The sequence below is a fragment of the Chanodichthys erythropterus genome, chromosome 2, assembly GCF_024489055.1.
Source record: "Chanodichthys erythropterus isolate Z2021 chromosome 2, ASM2448905v1, whole genome shotgun sequence".
In the NCBI taxonomy this organism is placed as follows: Eukaryota; Metazoa; Chordata; class Actinopteri; order Cypriniformes; family Xenocyprididae; genus Chanodichthys; species Chanodichthys erythropterus.
This window is the reverse complement of record NC_090222.1, coordinates 11,470,246-11,489,497: the sequence shown is the minus strand read 5'-3', so window position 1 is coordinate 11,489,497 and position 19,252 is coordinate 11,470,246. Positions and strand designations below refer to the sequence as shown.

Sequence of the window (19,252 nt, the reverse complement as noted above, 5' to 3'; positions counted from 1 at the left end):
GTTGATATTTAGGTCATAATTATGCATGGGGGAACCTTGCAGATTTCTTGCTGCCAGGTTCAGTAGGTTTTTGCCATATTTGCTGTGCAGTAGTTTGGTAATGGTGTAAAAATCAAATAGATGTACAGTGGACACTTAAGCCACACATGCACGTCACTGCATTATATAGCACAATACTAAAGCAAGTGGTCTAAAGATAGCACAAGCACACTTTCCAAGACCCTGTTTTCACCTGGTATTAAGATGTTTTTTGGTCGACTGAATCACAAGTGGACAACACTAAATATAGGTGTAAATGGGGTGTAAAATGTTTTGAGCTTGTCCACTTTCGACCACTTCCAAAGGTAGTTGAAAACGCATTCGACCCGGATTGCTTTCATAGTGGGAACGCTCATGTGGTCAAATGTGTTTGAACAGCCACTAAAGACCACATACTCTCCGCCTACTGACCTTGTGCGTAAATATAATGGGAAGCACGCGAGCCAAGACAGACTTAAAATTTTGTCGGCTGAAGATCCGAGTTTGAAGACGAAAAACATACCAAGCACAATGTTCTCTCACCATTCTTGATTTCTAACACACTCTCACAGCGTCTGGCGTGGTAATATGTAAATTGCGTGGGCTTATTTTGTCCATTAGATAGAAGGATCTGAAAAACCCATACATTTACCCACTCATAGACCCTCCCCTCGAGGAAATCAGGACAGAAGTGGTTGAAAGTGGACAAAAGAGGTGTAAATGAGAATGTGTCTTCCTCGTCGACCAAAACACAACGCGTCTGATTGTGTCTGTGTGTAAGAAAATTACTTTTTGCAGCCAATCATGGTCGAAGTGCAGGTCGGATAAAATGTGTCTTTATTCAAGATGACAGGCTTTAGATATGTTGTTATGAGTTTTATTCAAAGAGATTTGGCTCTCTCACACACATTCAGAAACATATATACAACAAAATTTCAGTTTCACAAAGAAAATCTTTAAATTCAAGGCAGTTTGATAACAGTGAGTCAGAGCCAAAACCCCTTAGCAATTCACATTATCTATACAAACTTGTTAGGAAATCACACAACACACTGAAGCACTGATCCAGAGACACAGAACATCTGCCACAACAAATAAAACAAAACCTTCACAGCCATTAACATATCTTAGACCTTTAAAGTATCAAATGTGTTTGATTACCAACTGGTGAGTGAACGGAAAGGTAACTAGACATTCAGATGGTTAAAGGAAGGGGTTGAAAGTCCTATATAGCTGGTGTGAAACTTGAAATAGACAGAACTTCATACTGAAAGTTGTTGTGTCTGTGGTTTAGATGACACTTGCAAACGAAGTGCCTTGCATTAAGCTCTCAGTCTTCCTTTTAACAACTAAGCATATTGACACTGTGTGTTAAACTGGCAAACCCAAACAGCACAAACAAGTATGGCAAAGACATCACACTGTTAAACAAGGCAGCAATCCAAGCACAACAAACACAAGGAGACAGACTGAGAACATGAAGAGGAATTACTGAGACAAGTACAATGTTTTGTGGAAAACATGCTCACATCTCAAAGTTATTGTTTTTATGGGTCTTACTTGCACAGACTACGCCTTCATGACTCAAAACACAGTGTATTAGCCACTGGTAAAATAATGGAAAGAAATTATATAAGTAATAAAAAACGAATAGCATTACATAAAAAACCCTCCAAATGAATCCAACCATGTTGTCTTCAGTCAAAATAAGACATGATAGTTACTTCTCAAAGTGGATCATTCAAAGCAAGGTGTTTGAAGTGTTAATGTAAGGTGATATATATCACTCTTGTTCGTTCTTGCTATCTCTTTCTCTTATCTGCACAGTTAATTTGGCTCATTTGGTCCCATTTTACCAATAGTGATGAAACCCTATTAATGTAAATGTTCCCTTCAGTAAAATATACACTACCTGTCAAAAGTTAGGAATAGAAAAATATTTATATATTTTTATGTTTTTAAAAGAACTTATGCTCACCAAAGCTGCAGTTATTTGATCAAAAATACTGTAAAAACAGTAAAATTGTGAAATATTGCTACAATTTAAAACAACTGTGTGGCGAGGGGTGCATGGTTCAGCTCAACTGACCCTGCCTTTCTACTCATTTCCTTGAACCTGCGTTACAAGCTCTTTTCTATTTTAATATATTTTAAAATGTAATTTTTTCCTGTGATGGCAAAGCTTAATTTTCAGAAGCTCCAGTCTTCAGTGTCACAGGATCCCTCAGAAGTCATTCTAATATGATGATTTGAGGCTTAAGAAACATTTCTTATTTCAGCTTTTGCTGCGTAATATTTTTGTGGAAGCACTCAAAAGTTTGGGGTAAGAAAAAAAAAAAACTTTTAAAATGCAGCCTTGGTGAGCATAAGAGACTTCTTGCAAAAACATTAAAAAATCTTAAATATTCCAAGCTTTTGACCGGTAATGTGTGTATGTATGTGTGTGTGTGTGTGTGTGTGTGTGTATATATATATATAAGCAATAAGGTATGAGAGGCTGTGCTGTATCGTGAATAAGTCACGGCTGAAGGCTGTTAGGCACAACGCGATCGAATATTAAAGCCAGAAATATGTATCAATGCAATTTTCATGAAGTAAACTTTTTCTAAAAGCCTTCCCTCTGCCGGAAAAAAAATGGTCCCTGACTATGAACAGCAACAGAAGTTACATTAGTACACCAATAGATGGTGGCAAAGCCTGTCTTTATGAGTGTGTCAGTCAGTAGTGAAGACTTTTATATTGAAAAGACTGAAGTGTTTTGAAAACGGAACAAGACGCAACTGACAAATGGACAAGATAATACATCAAACATTTAAATAGATTATTTATTATGAACATAGGACTGACCTGAAGGAAAATGCTAAATCTGAATACAGGTAATAAACTCACTTACTCGATCTCTTTCTCACAATACTCTTCTACATAATACAGTAAGCTTTAATGAACAATATTAATTGAGAACATACAGTTAGTTTTGCTAAGAGTGGTTGCTAAGGGTGTTGTGTTGTGATACACAGAACCGTTGGGTGAAGCGGTCATAGCCGTGTTTTATCGTGAATAGGAAAAGAATCAAGGACATTTTCAATTATATATATATATATATTAAACGATTTTTTAGGAAAATGTAAGCATGAAGAGGAGTAAGCAGATTGCATGAAAACATGCAAATGTGATTCAGACGAATTAGCCACCAATTCGCCAAAATGTAAAGTAATTATGACTTGCCATGAGAGTATGTTGGAATTTGAAGTAAACTAAAGTAAAATATTGAAATGACCCTTATTTTAATCAAAAGTAGGTTACTCTTTTCCCCCAAAAAACACAATGAAGACATCTGAATGAGAGTTTGTTCTTTTTGGAATAGCGATTTGTCAAGCTATTCTTAGACGAAAGGGGACAGCAAAAGAAAACCGTCACACTCTCACTTTTAAGGGCTAGTCAGAAGGATGAAAATAGACCAAAACCTACAAGAAAAATAGAAACAGTGTTCTATGGAAGTTCTAGCTCCCACTCACCTGCTCACTGGCCCTTCTCATTGAAAATAAATTGTGATCATTCAAGTAACTCTTTCTGAGCAGCTCCCTGTGCTTTCATTCTCTGTCCTCTCTCACTTCAGCTGCTTTGTGTCTACAGTACATCATAGAAATAGGATAAGCGGTTTGTCCATGAAAATCTCTTTATGTGCTAGAAGCCAAAAAGCTGCTGTCAATAGATGTTAAAGGTGAAGTATGTGTTTTTCAAAGTTAAAGGGATAGTTTACCCAAAATGAAAATTTGATGTTTATCTGCTTATCCCCAAGGCATCCAAGATGTAGGTGACTTTGTTTCTTCAGTAGAAAAACAAATGATGATTTTTAACTCCAACCGTTGCAGTCTGTCAGTTGTATAATGCATGGCAATGGTAACAAAATCTATGAGAGTAAAAAAAAACATGCACAGACAAATCCAAATTAAACCCTGCGTCTCGTGATGACACATTGATGTCCTAAGACACGAAACAATCATTTTGTGCAAGAAACCGAAGAGAATACATAATTTTTACCTCTAATACACTATCAGATGACACTAAAAGATATACACTATGACTATTGACACTATATCCAACTGCCTTAAGCGCACGCATGGCATCCGGTGCGTGAGGTGTGTAAGCGCTCTGGCGTAGTTTAAACATGGTGCCTGTAGTACAACTGTTGCTATACAAATGGAATTAAACCACTAAAAAACATGGTTTTATTATATCAAAAATTAATTATTTTTTTTGTTACTTTTCGTGAGGGCAGCTTTACAAATAAAAAGGACGCATACAAAGATCTTGTTCACATACCTCAGTTGGATGTGGAAAAACCATAGGCACAGCTAATGGTTTAAGTCGTACGTGATCCTCTCCTGGGTATGTAAAATCATCAGGGGAAAAATGATCGCTGCAGACCCTCAACAACTTTAGTACGTTAATGGGTGTGTTGATATCCAGCCGAAGAGCAATCAACCATAACTTCAGGTGAGCAGGCTCAGAAGTTGGGAATAAGTGGAAAGTCACCACTACCGAATTAGTTTGCACAAGAGAATGTAATCTTTTAGTTTTAAGTCAGTTTGAGCAATCTGGATAAGCGCAAGTAAGTACCATTTTGATTAGCCGTCGTAACTACAATGTTTGTGCGATGTGTAAACAATGAGTGACTTATACGTGCAAGCGATCACTTCCGCCACTTACACCAGAGCGCGTACACACCTCACGCACCGGATGCACCGGAAGGCAGTTGGACATAGTGGTGTATTAGAGGTAAAAATTATATAAATACTGTTCGTTTTTTCACACAAACTGATCGTTTCATGTCTTAGGACATCAATGTGTCGTCACGTGCAGGGTTTAATTTGGATTTGTCTGTGCATTTTTTTTTTTTTACTCTCATAGATTTTGTTACCATTGCCATGCATTATACGACTGACAGACTGCAACGGTTGGAGTTAAAAATCATCATTTGTGTTCTACTGAAGAAACAAAGTTACCTACATCTTGGATGCACTGGGGTAAGCAGATAAACATCAAATTTTCATTTTTGGGTGAACTATCCCTTTAAAATACCTTTTCCTATCCTGGTTTAATATGCAGAGACAACTATAATTAAGCCATTTGCTCTGTTCGTTTGAACACTCTGACCAGCCCAACATAGCAACATTTTCTCAACCAATGGCAATCTGTTTGGATGACCAATGACAGATCGGGGGAGTGTTCTATGACTGTTTTTAAACGTTTATGACAGTTCATAAATTTGTTGCTGCAAGTGCCACAGAAATGAAATACTTCACTTTTAACTTGTATTTACCCAGAACATTCATTTAAATAAATACAGGCAGTTCTGTTAGATTTCTATACATCTTAAAAATGGCATCAGTCCAGAGGAAGTTCCCTGGCATCTAACATTGCTCAGAAAGGAGGAGTTGCTGAATTTCTGATTGAATGAAAAGACTTTTTAGAAATGTCAAACTACTTTACAACATCTATCTCTGTAAAGAGCAAGACAAAGGAAACAACCAAACTGTCAGCGTCTGAGTGGTTATGACAGCTGTATTAGAGATCTGAATGAACATCTCATGACAACAGAGAACAAAGACTCACTCAATTCTAAGATGTCTATAGAAAGATGGATAGATCCATCCATCCATCCATCCATCCATCCATCCATCCATCCATCCATCCATCCATCCATCCATCCATCCATCCATCCATCCATCCATCCATCCATCCATCCATCCATCCATCCATCCGTGAATTATTGTCACTGTACACTTATCTGCCTAATTATATTTTCATATTGTCATGAAATGGTTAGGTTAAGATATTGTAACTAAAATTAATGTCAAAATGCATAAGCAAAATGCACAATATGTTTAGTGTAGGGGTGAGATTAGGTGCTCAAAAATGTCTTTATAAAGATGTTTTTCCTTTAAAAACAAGCAAACAAAAACATCAAAACATGTATCATAATGCTTACATTAAGAAACTCTGTAGGCCCCTAAAACTAACAAAAAGTGTAATGTCAGCATACCAAGATCTTCCATTTCATGACTGGCTGTGGGAAAACTCTCTTTGATGTATGATCTTTCATGCATTGTGCAAAGGTCAGCATTACCCTCTATCCATATAGGGGGATCAGCTATACCATTGCATGCAGGAAGAAAATGGTTCAGGGGGAGAGAAAGGTACACTGAGGGGGAAAAGTGTGAGAGAAGAGAGAGAGGAAGAAAAAAGAGATCAACCATCTGCTGTCTTGTCTGTCCTGCCTCAGAGTGTCATCAGTGGAGTGCCTTTTTTTTATTACAGAGCAGATGCTTTTGACACTAGTGTCATCCTGAAATATATAATGTGCAGGTCTCTGCGTGTAGGATGAAAATGTGTCAGTGACAGTCTGCTGCAGTCATTTATATTCAAACACAGAAAAACAACAGAGAAACACAGTAAAAAAATAAAAAAATAAAAATAAAATAAATAAATATATAGAAACAGGCTCTCGTGCCCCATCCTTTGGTAAGCTAATAAATACACAACCAAACATACCAGTAGTATCTGTACACATGTAGGCTTACTCATACTAATTTAAATACCACAAACAGATGCCATGCAGTGTAGATTCAACATTCATTGGTAACACTTTAGAATACTGATCCTTCATTAATGAATAACTACACAGGAACAAATGAATAATGCATTATTAACTCTATAGTAACTACTATTAACTAACAATAAACTCTGATTAATGAATTAGTAAGTAATAGTGCTTAGTTGTAGGTGGTAGTTCACTATTAGCTAATCAGTTTTTTCATACCTCCCAGATGTAAGGCCCGTCCAATCGTCCCAACGGCAGTTTCCCACAGACAGGATGGGGAAGGTTTCTTGCGTGTTCAGTCTTTTCAGTGTGGCAAATTAATTTGATTCCAAGTAAACTTTTATCTGACTCCATGTTATTATGACCTCATGTCAATTGATTATTGGTCATTTGTATAATAATTTGGCTCTACATTTGAATATTCTGTTTAACTCTTTACTCTTATTGTACTCGTTCAGTTCTCAGAGTCGCACAGGGTCCTCACACTGGCCATTCATTAATTATGCGGGCCCACGATCACAAACTCACCAGTCTTGATCACTAGACAGAGGTAATTGACTATACTGTTTAGAAGGCCGCTTTCATGCTTGCTCTATCTAAAAGTATTTTGTTTAGTCCCCATAGATCTGTATACACTTGAATTAAAGTAACATTATCTCTAGTCAGAAGTCATAACCACTACCACAGATAAGCCGACCAATATTACTTCTCTTATAGTAGCTTTGGTTTGATTATGCCTTGGTTTCCCACGTACACTTAGCTAGAGTAACATTACATTAAACAGAGGTAAGGCTCACCCTATTTAGGTTGGTCGATCAACAAGTACACTTGAACTCATGCCAAGCGTTAGTCGGAGCTCTAAAATCACAGTTGGTGTGCCCTATGCTCCACTCAAAACTGGACTTTAGTCCGTTACTAACCTGACACAGATTTGCGGTAACAATGGATACATCGTAATCTACTTAATTCAATAATTTCAGAGTAAGTCAGAATAAAATCAAATATGATGATCAATACAAAACATCAAATGCTCAGAAATAGAGTAGGATGCATACCTGACATTAGAAAAATACACATTGCTGAGTGTCCTGGACACTCAGCAATTTGGGCTTCATCTGAATACAGAGTTGCCCCGAGCCTTTTGCTACATTTCTTTAAATACTCAGACCAAGACAAAAAATCCCCCAATGTGGGGCATGAACTTACAATTTGCATCAGAATTTGCATTGACTAGGGTCACAGACCCAGGGAGTTCACACCTTGCTGTGGAACAGGAGGTGGTTTGAATGAAGGACCCCGGGAAAGGGGCGCACCCACAGTTGCAACCAAAGTATCTCTAAACTCTTAAAACCTTTAATACCTTTGGTTTACTTCCATGTAGACGAGACCATTGTACCAGTTGCACTGAGAAATTTCAAACGATACCAAACATGTATAGCATTCTGTGATGATTGTTCACATTACACCATATAGATTTTGGGTGAATTTCAGGTCATCTCTGCATGTAGAGAGAAGAGATGGGGGAAGAGGGGGTGAAGGAAGGCAAATGTAGAGGTGTGAGGTGTGAGGTGTGATTGACTGTCTCGGATGAGGATGCTAATTTTGCAAGAGAGAGTTCAAATGTTTATTTCCTTTGTTTTCTCAAAGAGTAGCCCTTTCTTAGTCCAGGCACTCCGGCATCAGTCTTACACAGAGAACTACTAAGAACTACTATATACAGGTTCACAATTAACATGAATGATGCATAATGTATAATTAATTCTAAAGTAAAGGTCTTGGTAACACACTAGTACTGACTGAAGTATTACCAAATACTTAATAAGGAATTACTAATTATTTGGATCAGTATTCTAAAGTAAAAAACATGATAACTCTAATAAGTACTGAAGTCTTTGTAAACATTTGATGTTTTTGTATGTTTTTGTACAGTAATTCCTTATGATATATTTGGTAACACTTAAGTAATTACTTGTGGGTTACCTTGATCTTCACTTTAGAATACTGATCCAAATAATTAGTAGTTCCTTTAGAAGGATGTAGTAACACTTTAGTAATTACTAGTGTGTTACCAAGATCTTCACTTTAGAATACTGATCCAAATAAGAAGTAGTTCCTTTAGAATTATGTAGGAGCTCTTGAGTTATTACTATCCAATACTTTACAAAAACCTCAAAAGTTTACAATGCCTTCAGTAGTTACTAGAGAGTTATCCTGTTTCTCACTTTAGAATACTGATGCAAATAATTAGTAATTCCTTCTTAAGTATTTGGTAATACTTCAGTCATTACTAGTGGGTTACCATGACCTTCACTTTAGAATTAATTATACATTATGCATTATTCACATTAATTATTAACATGCATATAGTAGTTCTGCGTAGTTCTCTGGGAGGTATGAAAAAAACAGTAGTTACTGATTAGCTAATAGTGAACTACCGCCTTCAACTGAGCACTATTACTTACTAATTCATTAATCAGAGTTTCTTGTTAGTTAATAGTAATTACTATAGTGTTAATAATGCATTACTCATTTGTTCCTATTCATTAATGAAGGATCAGTATTCTAAAGTGTTTGCATAAAAAAACACTGTCCACAAAACAAAATGTGAACAAATGTTTGATGATTAATAACGTCCATGACAAAAAATCAATTGCTATAATTTTAATTCAACATTCATTGCATAAACAAAAACAAACGCTGTCCAAAGAACAAAACTTGAACAAATATTTGATGATTAATAATGTATATGAAATGTAATGTCAATTGGCATAATTTTGTTAATTATGTACATCTGTATAAACATCTGTACATCCAGCACTTCCAGCTTCTATGTCAGAACGCCGACTCAGTATTGGCCAAAGCTGTAACATTTGAGCAGCACAAGGCATGCAGGAGCCGGCCCATAATGCGCCGCCATTCTGATGTAGAACCTGGAAGCGCTGGACGTAAACAACATAGCAGTAAGACAGGGGAGGGAAAATATTGTTGAATAAAGTCATTTTTATTTTTTTATGCACGTCGCTTCATAACATTCGGATTGAAACACTGCAGTCACATTGACTATTTTAACAATGTTTTTACTACTTTTCTGGACCTTAAATGATGGTAATTGACCCTTCGTAAAGACCCACCCCCCTTAGTTACTGTTGTTTTGTCTGACAAGCCATGCCGCTGTCACACCACTCGCTGGACACAGACAACACGTTGATTGACAAGACAGAGCAGGTTACTTATGATATTAAACAAAGTCCCAGCTTTCAAATTGTGTAATTTTTAAAGAAATTCGAACAATAAAAAGTTTTGTGGCTCTTTAATGTGTCGTGTCAGACTGATGTAGCACCTCAGCTCAAGCGGCTTGTGAACCGATCATCTCTTCCTATAGTTAATTTATAGCATCAAATAAACACGAATGAACATGAGAAGGAATGTTGTTTCAAACGCAGAAAGACATCAATACACATAATTTTTCAAGTTCAAGTCCACCGAACTCCTGAATGCTTTGTTGGACAAAATGGCAGATCCAGCATTATTATTGGTTAGATCGCTTGTCAATCAAACTCCCGGTGAAGGGTGAAAATATCTTAATTTGTGTTTTGAAACGATGAACGAAGGTGTGGAAGTGTGGAACCGCATCAGGGTAAGTAATTAATGACAGAAATTTCATTTTTGAGTGAACTAACCCTACTACAATTAAATTTCGAGTTCACACAACTTTTTTCTATTAAGTACAATGAACTTTCATTAATATTTGAGTGAAATGAATTAATTTCACTATTCATTTATACAGTGGTGTCAACACCAAGATTCAGCATCTTGTTCCCCTTCTCAGGACACCAGTGTTGCATATGCAACCTGAGACATTTCTTATATTTGATTTTATTGTATATAGTAAATATAAACCATGGTAAACAAAGTGACATCAAGCCTGAGGTCAGATCAGTGCATCTTAAGAGGTTAAAAGTGGAGATAAAAATGTAAACATGAAAGGTTACAGTTTATTTTGATAGACCACTTTAGACATTCTACTAACTATAAGTAACATTGCATGCCAACAAACTCTAACTAAAGAATATTAGACTGGTAGACATGGGTAAGTACAATAAGTTGACATGTAGTTGCAAAGATACTTATATTCAATAGAATGTCTATTGGGGGAGCATCACAATAAAGTGTTATCAGATATTAAGTAGACAGTCTACTTCTCTAATGACTGGTAGTTGACATTTAGTTGCAAAGTTACTTGTAGTTAGTAGAATGTCTAAAGCCATGCACACACTTAACGATTTTAAGGCCGATTATGAATATAAATTGATACTTATGATTGATCGCACTCAAGCGCGTCCAGTCAGAGACAGTTGCATTCAGTTGGCAGTTACAGGCAGTGTTCAAATTCTGTGCGTAAGTATTTAAATCTGCTTCAGTTGAAGGAAACAATTGCTGTGTGTTGAACACAGTCTTAGGATGTTTTAGCTAGCCGTTAAATGTGTGCCCGGCTTAAAGCGGATTATCAAAATAAAGTGTTACCACATGAAATATTAAATCTACTACCCTCATTGAACTGTCAAAATATCATATCAGCAGTGGGGGCTTTCTAGAATTTTAATCTTATAGGTGGGCTTGGCCCCCTACCTGGCACGAGCTGATGTGTCTCAGAGGAATATTTCTTGATAAAAGTTTGAGAATCTTGACTAGGCAACAGCCTTGACTGACAATGTTTTTAAATAAATTAGAATAGCATCTGTCTGCCGGTAGATGCAGTATATGTCAGTAATGGCATGTGTGATTGCATTTTAATGTTTTAATTTCACTGGACTGAGAGTTTTTGGATGAGGAATAGAGAAGTGAAGTCTGAGAGTTGTGTGACTGAGAGTTGTGTGCAGGGGCTTTGCTGCCCTATGTCACCTATGACCATCTCTGCCACTGCCTATAGGGAAAAATAATACTTAATATAATGAAGTTGTTCTTTTTTTATAATGATTGGGAGGATTCTGAATGAAATAATCACAAACAGCTGCTGCTGCCATGAAAGGAGATGTCATAATCACAGAAGGGTGTTGACAACTGAGTTAATCACAGATTTTTAGGAGAACAAAGGCTACGTTAATTAAAGGCACATTAATCTGGATATATTTGAAAATAGTGTATTTGTTTCAAAAAGTGAACAAATACAGATACAAATACATCTAATATGCGATTGCCGTGTTTTGCCACAGGACAGCTATTGCAAGTACATTTTTCTGTCTTATGTCTGTGTGGAAGGCCAAAATGTAAGAGAAAATTTTCAAATTTATCCGGATTAATGTGGATGTAGCCTTAAGGCCAATTCACACTGCCAAATGGCAACAAACACGAACAAACAAGTTGGCTGTTGGATTTAGAATTTTATGAAAAATAACTGTCATATTCACATTGCCTCAACAGACTCAGAAAAACGCTGATTAAACGTTCAGTCGGGCGAAAAACAAACCCTGCCCGGCGGCAACAGTCGTCGACAGGGGTAACACACTGATCAGCAAAACCCATCAAACATGTTTGTTTGCATTTGTCTGTGTAATGTGAATTGGCCTTTAGTGCATTTTCACACCTGGCTGATTTGGAGCGTTTGTTTTGGAACCTGGTGCATTTTCTCCCTTGCACTCAAAAAAAAAACTCTCTGAACGAACATAAAAAAATCATGGAAAGGATTTCCACATGATTAAGTTGCTTTATTTCAGCATTATGCAATTCTGTTATTCCAATTGAATGTACTTGCGTTGGGTCAACTTAATTTATTAAGGTTGATTAAACTTATTTACTATGGTTGGGCACAGCTTAATTTAATAGTGTCAGCCCAACTAATTTGCAATGTTTTGGAAAATAAATAAAAAGCAATAAATAAATAAAAAATAAATCATTTTCATATACATTGACTTTTAAAATTAAATATTCTTGTTTAATTTTGTGATGTTCTGTGTTAGAAATCTAGATGTGATACTGGATTCATCCTAAATTGCCTTAACCAAAAACATTGTAAAGCCTAAATTGATCATAAGTCCATCGGTGGCAATGGTTTTACAAACAACATAGGCTTACAATGCTTTTTGGGAAATGCAACCCAGAGCACTACCACAGTGACTTTCTTATTAAAGTCATTCGAAAGTTTGTTAGCAGGTCCTCAACTCAAGCACAACTGCAACAATTCACCACACTGGTAGCCCTAAAACTAATAATTAACAGAAACTTTTAAATATCAACATAATAGAACTGTAAACATTAAAAAATCTTTCCATTTTCTCATCTTCCTAAAAACTGCTTAAAATAACACTTTATTTCAACATTTACACTCCTAGTTCAGCCCCTTTGCAAAGCATGATGGGAAGTGAAAATCCTGTTTGATTGAGTCCTGGTTGGGTTTACTTGATTGAAACATGTTATTCCAATATGAAAACATCAAGTTAAGTCAACGAGTAAACATTTCAAGTCAATTTAACATGAATCAATCACATTTAAACCAGAAACCTGATACAATGGTGTTGAATCAAAATAAATTGTTTAAATAAAGATTGCCTGAGCGAGGTGGTCTCAGCTCTTGCCATACATAATGTGTTACATAAAATGCAGCAGCATATTAATGGATGATGCAGATGAACGTAAACAGGTGAAATCTAACCAATAATAGGATGTTATTGGTTAAACACATTTTGTTACGCTTTGAAATGTTGCCTTGTGAAAGCGAACCAAACCAAGAAGAAAATGCAATATTGTAGTAAATTAAGCTACAGGTCTGAAAACGCCCTTAGATGAAAGACCGGGGAGCTGAAGCCCCCTTAAATAGGGTATAGTAACACCTACAACCAATGAGTACCACAAAGTAAGTTTGTCTTTAAAAAATCAGGCATACCTCAGACAGTTTCAGATCTGTTTGTTGGATAAACCAAGTGAATTCAGTATCAAGCATATCATCATATTTGTTGATTATTTACATTTAGTCTCTCCCTGACACTGACTTGCTCCAAAAGCTCAACCAAATTGTGTGCAGGTGCTGTTACTCCATAGCCATTTGAAAAGCCATTATTATAATGCCACAACTTCCTCAAACAATCAATTCTAATTCCCTTGGTGACTATCTCACTCTGCCATGCTCATGCACAGCTCACTGCTCATTGGCTGCCTCTGGTTAACAGGCAGGCCAGTAACACTGCAGACATGACTTTTAGATACTGGTTTGTGAGTCAGAGTATCTCAATTTATGGTGGAAAAAAATAGCAATCAACTGTTCAGCAATGTTTAAAACTCAAGTCTTTCAGTCTTACTATGTCACCACATCACTAGAGTAACAGAGTAAAGAAAAGCTGGCATACGTTTGAAGCTTATCCTTCAGCAATCTTGTTTATATGCTTTTTATATGCTTATTATATTTTTTATGCTGATTTGGTGCTCAAGGTCACAGCTGAAAATGATTGTGCTGCTTAATATTTTTGTGGAAACTGTGAAACCATGATTTTTTTCTCCCCATGATTCTGTGCATAAATGTTAAAATGATAACAGCATAAATTTTCTTTCTTTCTTTCTTTCTCTTTCTTTCTTTCTTTCTTTCTTTCTTTCTTTCTTTCTTTCTTTCTTTCTTTCTTTCTTTCTTTCTTTCTTTCTTTCTTTCTTTCTTTCTCTTTCTTTCTTTCTCTCAAAAAAAAATACAAATAAATAATATATATATATATATATATATATATATATATATATATATATATATATATATATATATATATATATATATATATATATATATATATATATATATATATATTTTAAAAGTAAAAATATTACTGAGCCCAAACTTTTGACTGTATAAGTAGGCTACTACGACTAAGATTTCAATATACTTTAAAGAACATTATTGTATTGTCATTATACAAGTAAAACTAATGTTTGAATTTTTTTTTTTTTTTTTTGGTACTACATTTTTCCAGAAGGAAATGTGTGCATCTACTGATGTTACATAAAGGAAAGAAATAAGCCTGATGTTCTTAACTATTGCTTGGGAATCTGGGACAACAATTCTTAAAGTTATCAGTAGAAAATACTGCTCTCTCAGAAGGGACTAAGTCAGCCAAGCAGTAACTGGCATACAGATGGCATAAATTTTTTTTCAAAAATAGTTCCCTTCTTGCAAGTCAATTCAAGATGTTCAGCAATGAGTCACATTTAGCAGATGTTACAACATAAGTTATGAATTAAACACCGAACGTTTCAACCTCACCTGCAAATGCTTCAGCTATGAAACAGACTTCACTAAATGATAGTGATGTGTTGGTTTTATGGTGCGTTTTCCTATATTTTGACTTTAACATTTCAGCTTTGACAGACACAGTTTTAGGAATAGTAATATTATTTGGGTTTTCAGAATCCATAAATCTGTGGCGAATCTGGCAAACACAGTTTTGTTTTTCCAATCTTGTAGAAAAGTCATGCCAGCTATCATAAAACAACACAAACAGAACAACAAACAAATACATACAAACAGGACCTTCCAGAATCATTGGAACCCTTGATACATGTTCAATTCAGTTGAAAACATATGGTTATTGCAAAGATGGCCAAAAATCAGAGATACACATGCCCATGTTCATGGAAGATTAGAGAACACAAGTTAATGAGACACAAGGCTATAGACATTATAGACAAAAAATAAATAAATAAATAAATAAAATAAAAAATAGAAAATGTGTATTGTCCACACAGCAAGGATCACAGATGGACAATTGCGGGTGCTTTTAGCATCCTGGTTTCAACACTCCTGCAACCTGTAATTAAACACCATCTCCATGCCAACAAAACAATTGGAAGGTTCGCCAGAAGAAAAACTCTTAGCTTTTGCCAAAGTAAAATTGTAAATGCCAAGGATTTTCTGTTGTTTAAAAAGTAAATTGCCTAGCACAATTAAACTAAAACAACAAATACACAGCTATCTGCAATATAGGTTTAGTTTTGGTGAAAAAGTGTTATGTCATGCAGACAATAACCGAATCTCCTTGTGAGGTCTGATAATTTGGTTTTCTGGTCACACTTTATATTAAGTGGCCTTAACTACTATGTACTTACATCAACAAATAAGTACAGTGTACTTATTGGGTTCATATTGAATTGCAAAACACTTTTGCTGCTATTGAGGTGGGATACGGGTAAGGTTAGGGAAAGCTTTAGTGGTATGGGTAGGTTTAAGAGTAGGGGTAAGGTGCAAGGGATGGGTCAATAGTGTAATTATAAATGTAATAACAGAAATTAATTACAGATGTAATTACATACAGGAGTCTTTAAATTTAAGTACAGTGTAAAAACATGTATGTACACAATAAGTGCACTGTATCAAATGATTAATTGAAATGTAAGTACATAGTAGTTAAGGCCACTTAATATAAAGTGGGACCGGTTTTCTTAATAAAAGAAGAAAAAGAAGCTGATTCAATTCCTTAAATTCCACATATTACATCAACATCTGTATACCAGTGCCAGCAGGCATGAAATGTTTTTTCTCACATGTATACATGCATTATTTCCTTATTATACTACGGGGGATGTTGAATGCTTGAATCTGATGGGTCGATAAATGTTCTATTGGTGTGTAATTGTTTTCAAGGAAAGTGCTAAAGTAGTTCAAGCCAGGTCATGACCGCATTTCAGGCAGTGGCTATTTGCAATAAGTCACTAAGTGCAAAAAGCGATATATGCTATTTACACTAAGTGAAAATAGCATATTTTCTTAGCAATAGATACTATTTACATTATGTGCAAATAGCTGTAGATGCTATTTACACAAAATGCAAATAATACTTTCGATTTACACTAAGTGACAATAGCAGCATTTTCTTAGCAATGTGCTATTTACACTAAGTGAAATTAGCAATAAATTCTTTTTACACCGTTTAAAAGTAACAGTTCTTTGCAATAGCCTGTAAGTGTAAATATTTGTTAGATGCTATTAATACTTATAAATAGTGGCATATATTGTTTGCACCTCAATATTGTTGTACACTAACAGGATGCAATAATAACATAGAAATTATTATATTTATTAAAATTATTAAATGACTGCCGACTTATTGGGACAATAAAGCCCTCCCTACACCTACTCCGAATCCTACCCAATAAATACATTATTATTAAACACTTGTTAGGCACTTTATTTCCACTTTTCAAATTTAAATTAAGGGATAAGAGCGGCAAAAGGAAGATTCAAACTCGGTTCGATCACATCGAAAGCTACTTCCATGTGTCATGCTCTCTATGGCCTACGCCACTGCTTATTCTTGTGTGATCCAACCAGACATCAGTGGCCGGAGTTAGTGTAAAAAGCCTTTGCCAACAAGACAGACTATTTACACTTAGTGTAAATAGACACTCTGTTTCAGTTATTTTAAAGGTTCTTACTACCTCCTTACAGCCTACAACAGCAAAAGAACAAAAACCCACAAGGACACTGACCAAGCAAATAAATATATTCAAATAATATATCAAAATATATTACTTTTTTTTTTTTTTTTTTACCTTCATGTAAAAATCACAGTGGGTTCGATTAAGAAAATATTTTATGTCAAATGTTTGGCTGACTAAAAAGTTTGGGAATACCTGTATTAAAGGACTCAGTAATGTTCTGAGTGTCCACTATGTTCTAAATGCATGAGAGCCTAAAGTAGTGACCCAGATCAAAGGTAACCTTAAATAATTTTACCTCATAAAAGACTAGATTTATCTTAATGGTTCAATGATTGGCAGATAAAGATCACATGCATTTTTCATCACCTTCTCTGCAAATAATTGCAATGCAATGCATGGTAACTGCAACTAAACCCTAAACTGCAGAACGCAGTGAACTTTGTGTCTGCTGAGTCAGGGAGTTTAACGGGGTCTGCTGGGGAGGGCTAGAGCTGGGATGAATGATTCAAAGAATTCTCAATGCTGAAAAAACAGAAACTGTTGTTGTACAACTCTTGGGTGCATCATGCATTACTAACAGAGTCTTTTCTGCGGAGTATATATCAGAGGTCTGATCTCAATACACACAATATGCTTTAGTACCATGTCCTGCAAAGAGCAACAAATTCTTTTGATCTGTCTCAGTCAGAACTATTATTTTCAGTGAATACAAAACATGCATTCCAATTCAGGTGCATTAAACAATAAAAGCTCATCTCAGGCAATTCATGCTTTCAGGTATTTAATAATTCACCAATAAACATGACCTGTGCAATATAAACTCTAGTAACGTTAATATGTATAATAATGAACAGTTCTCAATTGGACACTTACCATTATAAACACTAACGTCAGCAGCCTAATGTGCTTTGGCTGTTCACTCACAGCATCAGCGCCACATCATCTTAATTCCTGTGCTCCTCATTCAAACACACTATTATTCCAGCACACAAACCTTCTTGAAGTTCCTCTCATCTTAACTGGACCATACGTGAGATGCATCCAAAGTCTGATTCTTTAGTGACTTTCCCTGGGTTTATTCTTCAGTTTCCAATGAATAGTCTCCAAACTCTCAGAACAAAGCTCTGATCTCTAGCAACACGTTGCAGGAGGATGGTGGACTTGAGAAGGGAAAGCAGAGTGGAGGTTTGGAGAGGAATGTGCTGTGTAACATGAGAAGAGGCTTAAAAAAAAAAAAAAAAAAACATGCTGAGGAGGATTTATTGTCCTGGGCTGGGCGCTTCTAGAATTTACGGCGTATTGCTAATGCACAAATGTTGTATGTGATCTTCATTTAATATTTATATATATAAAAAAATCCTCATTCAGATCTCATTAAATTTTCTATGATAATTAATTTCCATCAAAGTAATTACAGCTAGAGTTAATGTTGTTACAACATTTCTGTTGCAGTTTGGTGTTAGCCTCCACTGTCATTAAAAAAAAGAGAACAAAATGATGAAATGTTCCAAAACATTGTTTGAAGGAGATCTGATGTTAATAAATTATGATTTCACTGTACTAACAATAATTGTTCTTAACATGGGGAATTACAGGAAGAAATGTAGGCCTTTGGAAAACTGTTTCACTTTAATTGTACAAAGACATATTCATTATTTCACATTTTGTGTCAGGTCCTCAAAGATTATGTTTAGAAATTATTTATTGGACCTTGAGAACTGATTTTGGGATTATACTGTCCTCTTCTGGTTAGAATGGTGATTTACAGTATAAGGGAAGATTGTACACCAGACTAGTGCATGAGGCCACTAGTGTACACTTCACTTTTTACCCTATTGTCAAACATGGAATTTCATCTGTTTGGACTGGAGTAAAATGCCCCCTTGTTGAGGAACCTAATGGGGCCTCAATAAAAAACCAAAGACCTTAAGGATGGCAGAGTAGAAAGATGCAATATATGTTTTCTGATTGTGAGAGAATGGATGAAGTCCGAAGTTTGTGCAAGACTAAAACTAAAACCATAAAAAAAATATTTTTAATTACTTGTAAAAAGTTAACTGAAAAAACAAACACAAAAAAAAACGTATTTAGCATTTATCATTTTCATTTAGTTTAATTTGATGTACTAAAATAACTTAAAGGGTTAGTTCACCCCAAAAGGAAAATTCTGTCATTAATTACTCATCCTCATGTCGTTCCAAACCCATAAGACTTTAGTTC

The 19,252-nt window shown here is 35.5% G+C and overlaps 1 protein-coding gene across 1 annotated transcript in view; it reads right to left on the bottom strand.

Moving 5' to 3' along the window:
• The window catches only part of gask1a (golgi associated kinase 1A), a 43,515-nt gene extending 25,310 nt beyond the window's left edge, over window positions 1-18,205 (bottom strand). The window contains exon 1 of the mRNA XM_067392610.1: window positions 17,906-18,205. Within this exon, the coding sequence (XP_067248711.1) occupies window positions 17,906-17,908 (3 nt within the window). The 5' untranslated portion in view covers window positions 17,909-18,205. The remainder of the gene's footprint in view (window positions 1-17,905) is intronic.
• Window positions 18,206-19,252: the final 1,047 nt, after the last annotated feature.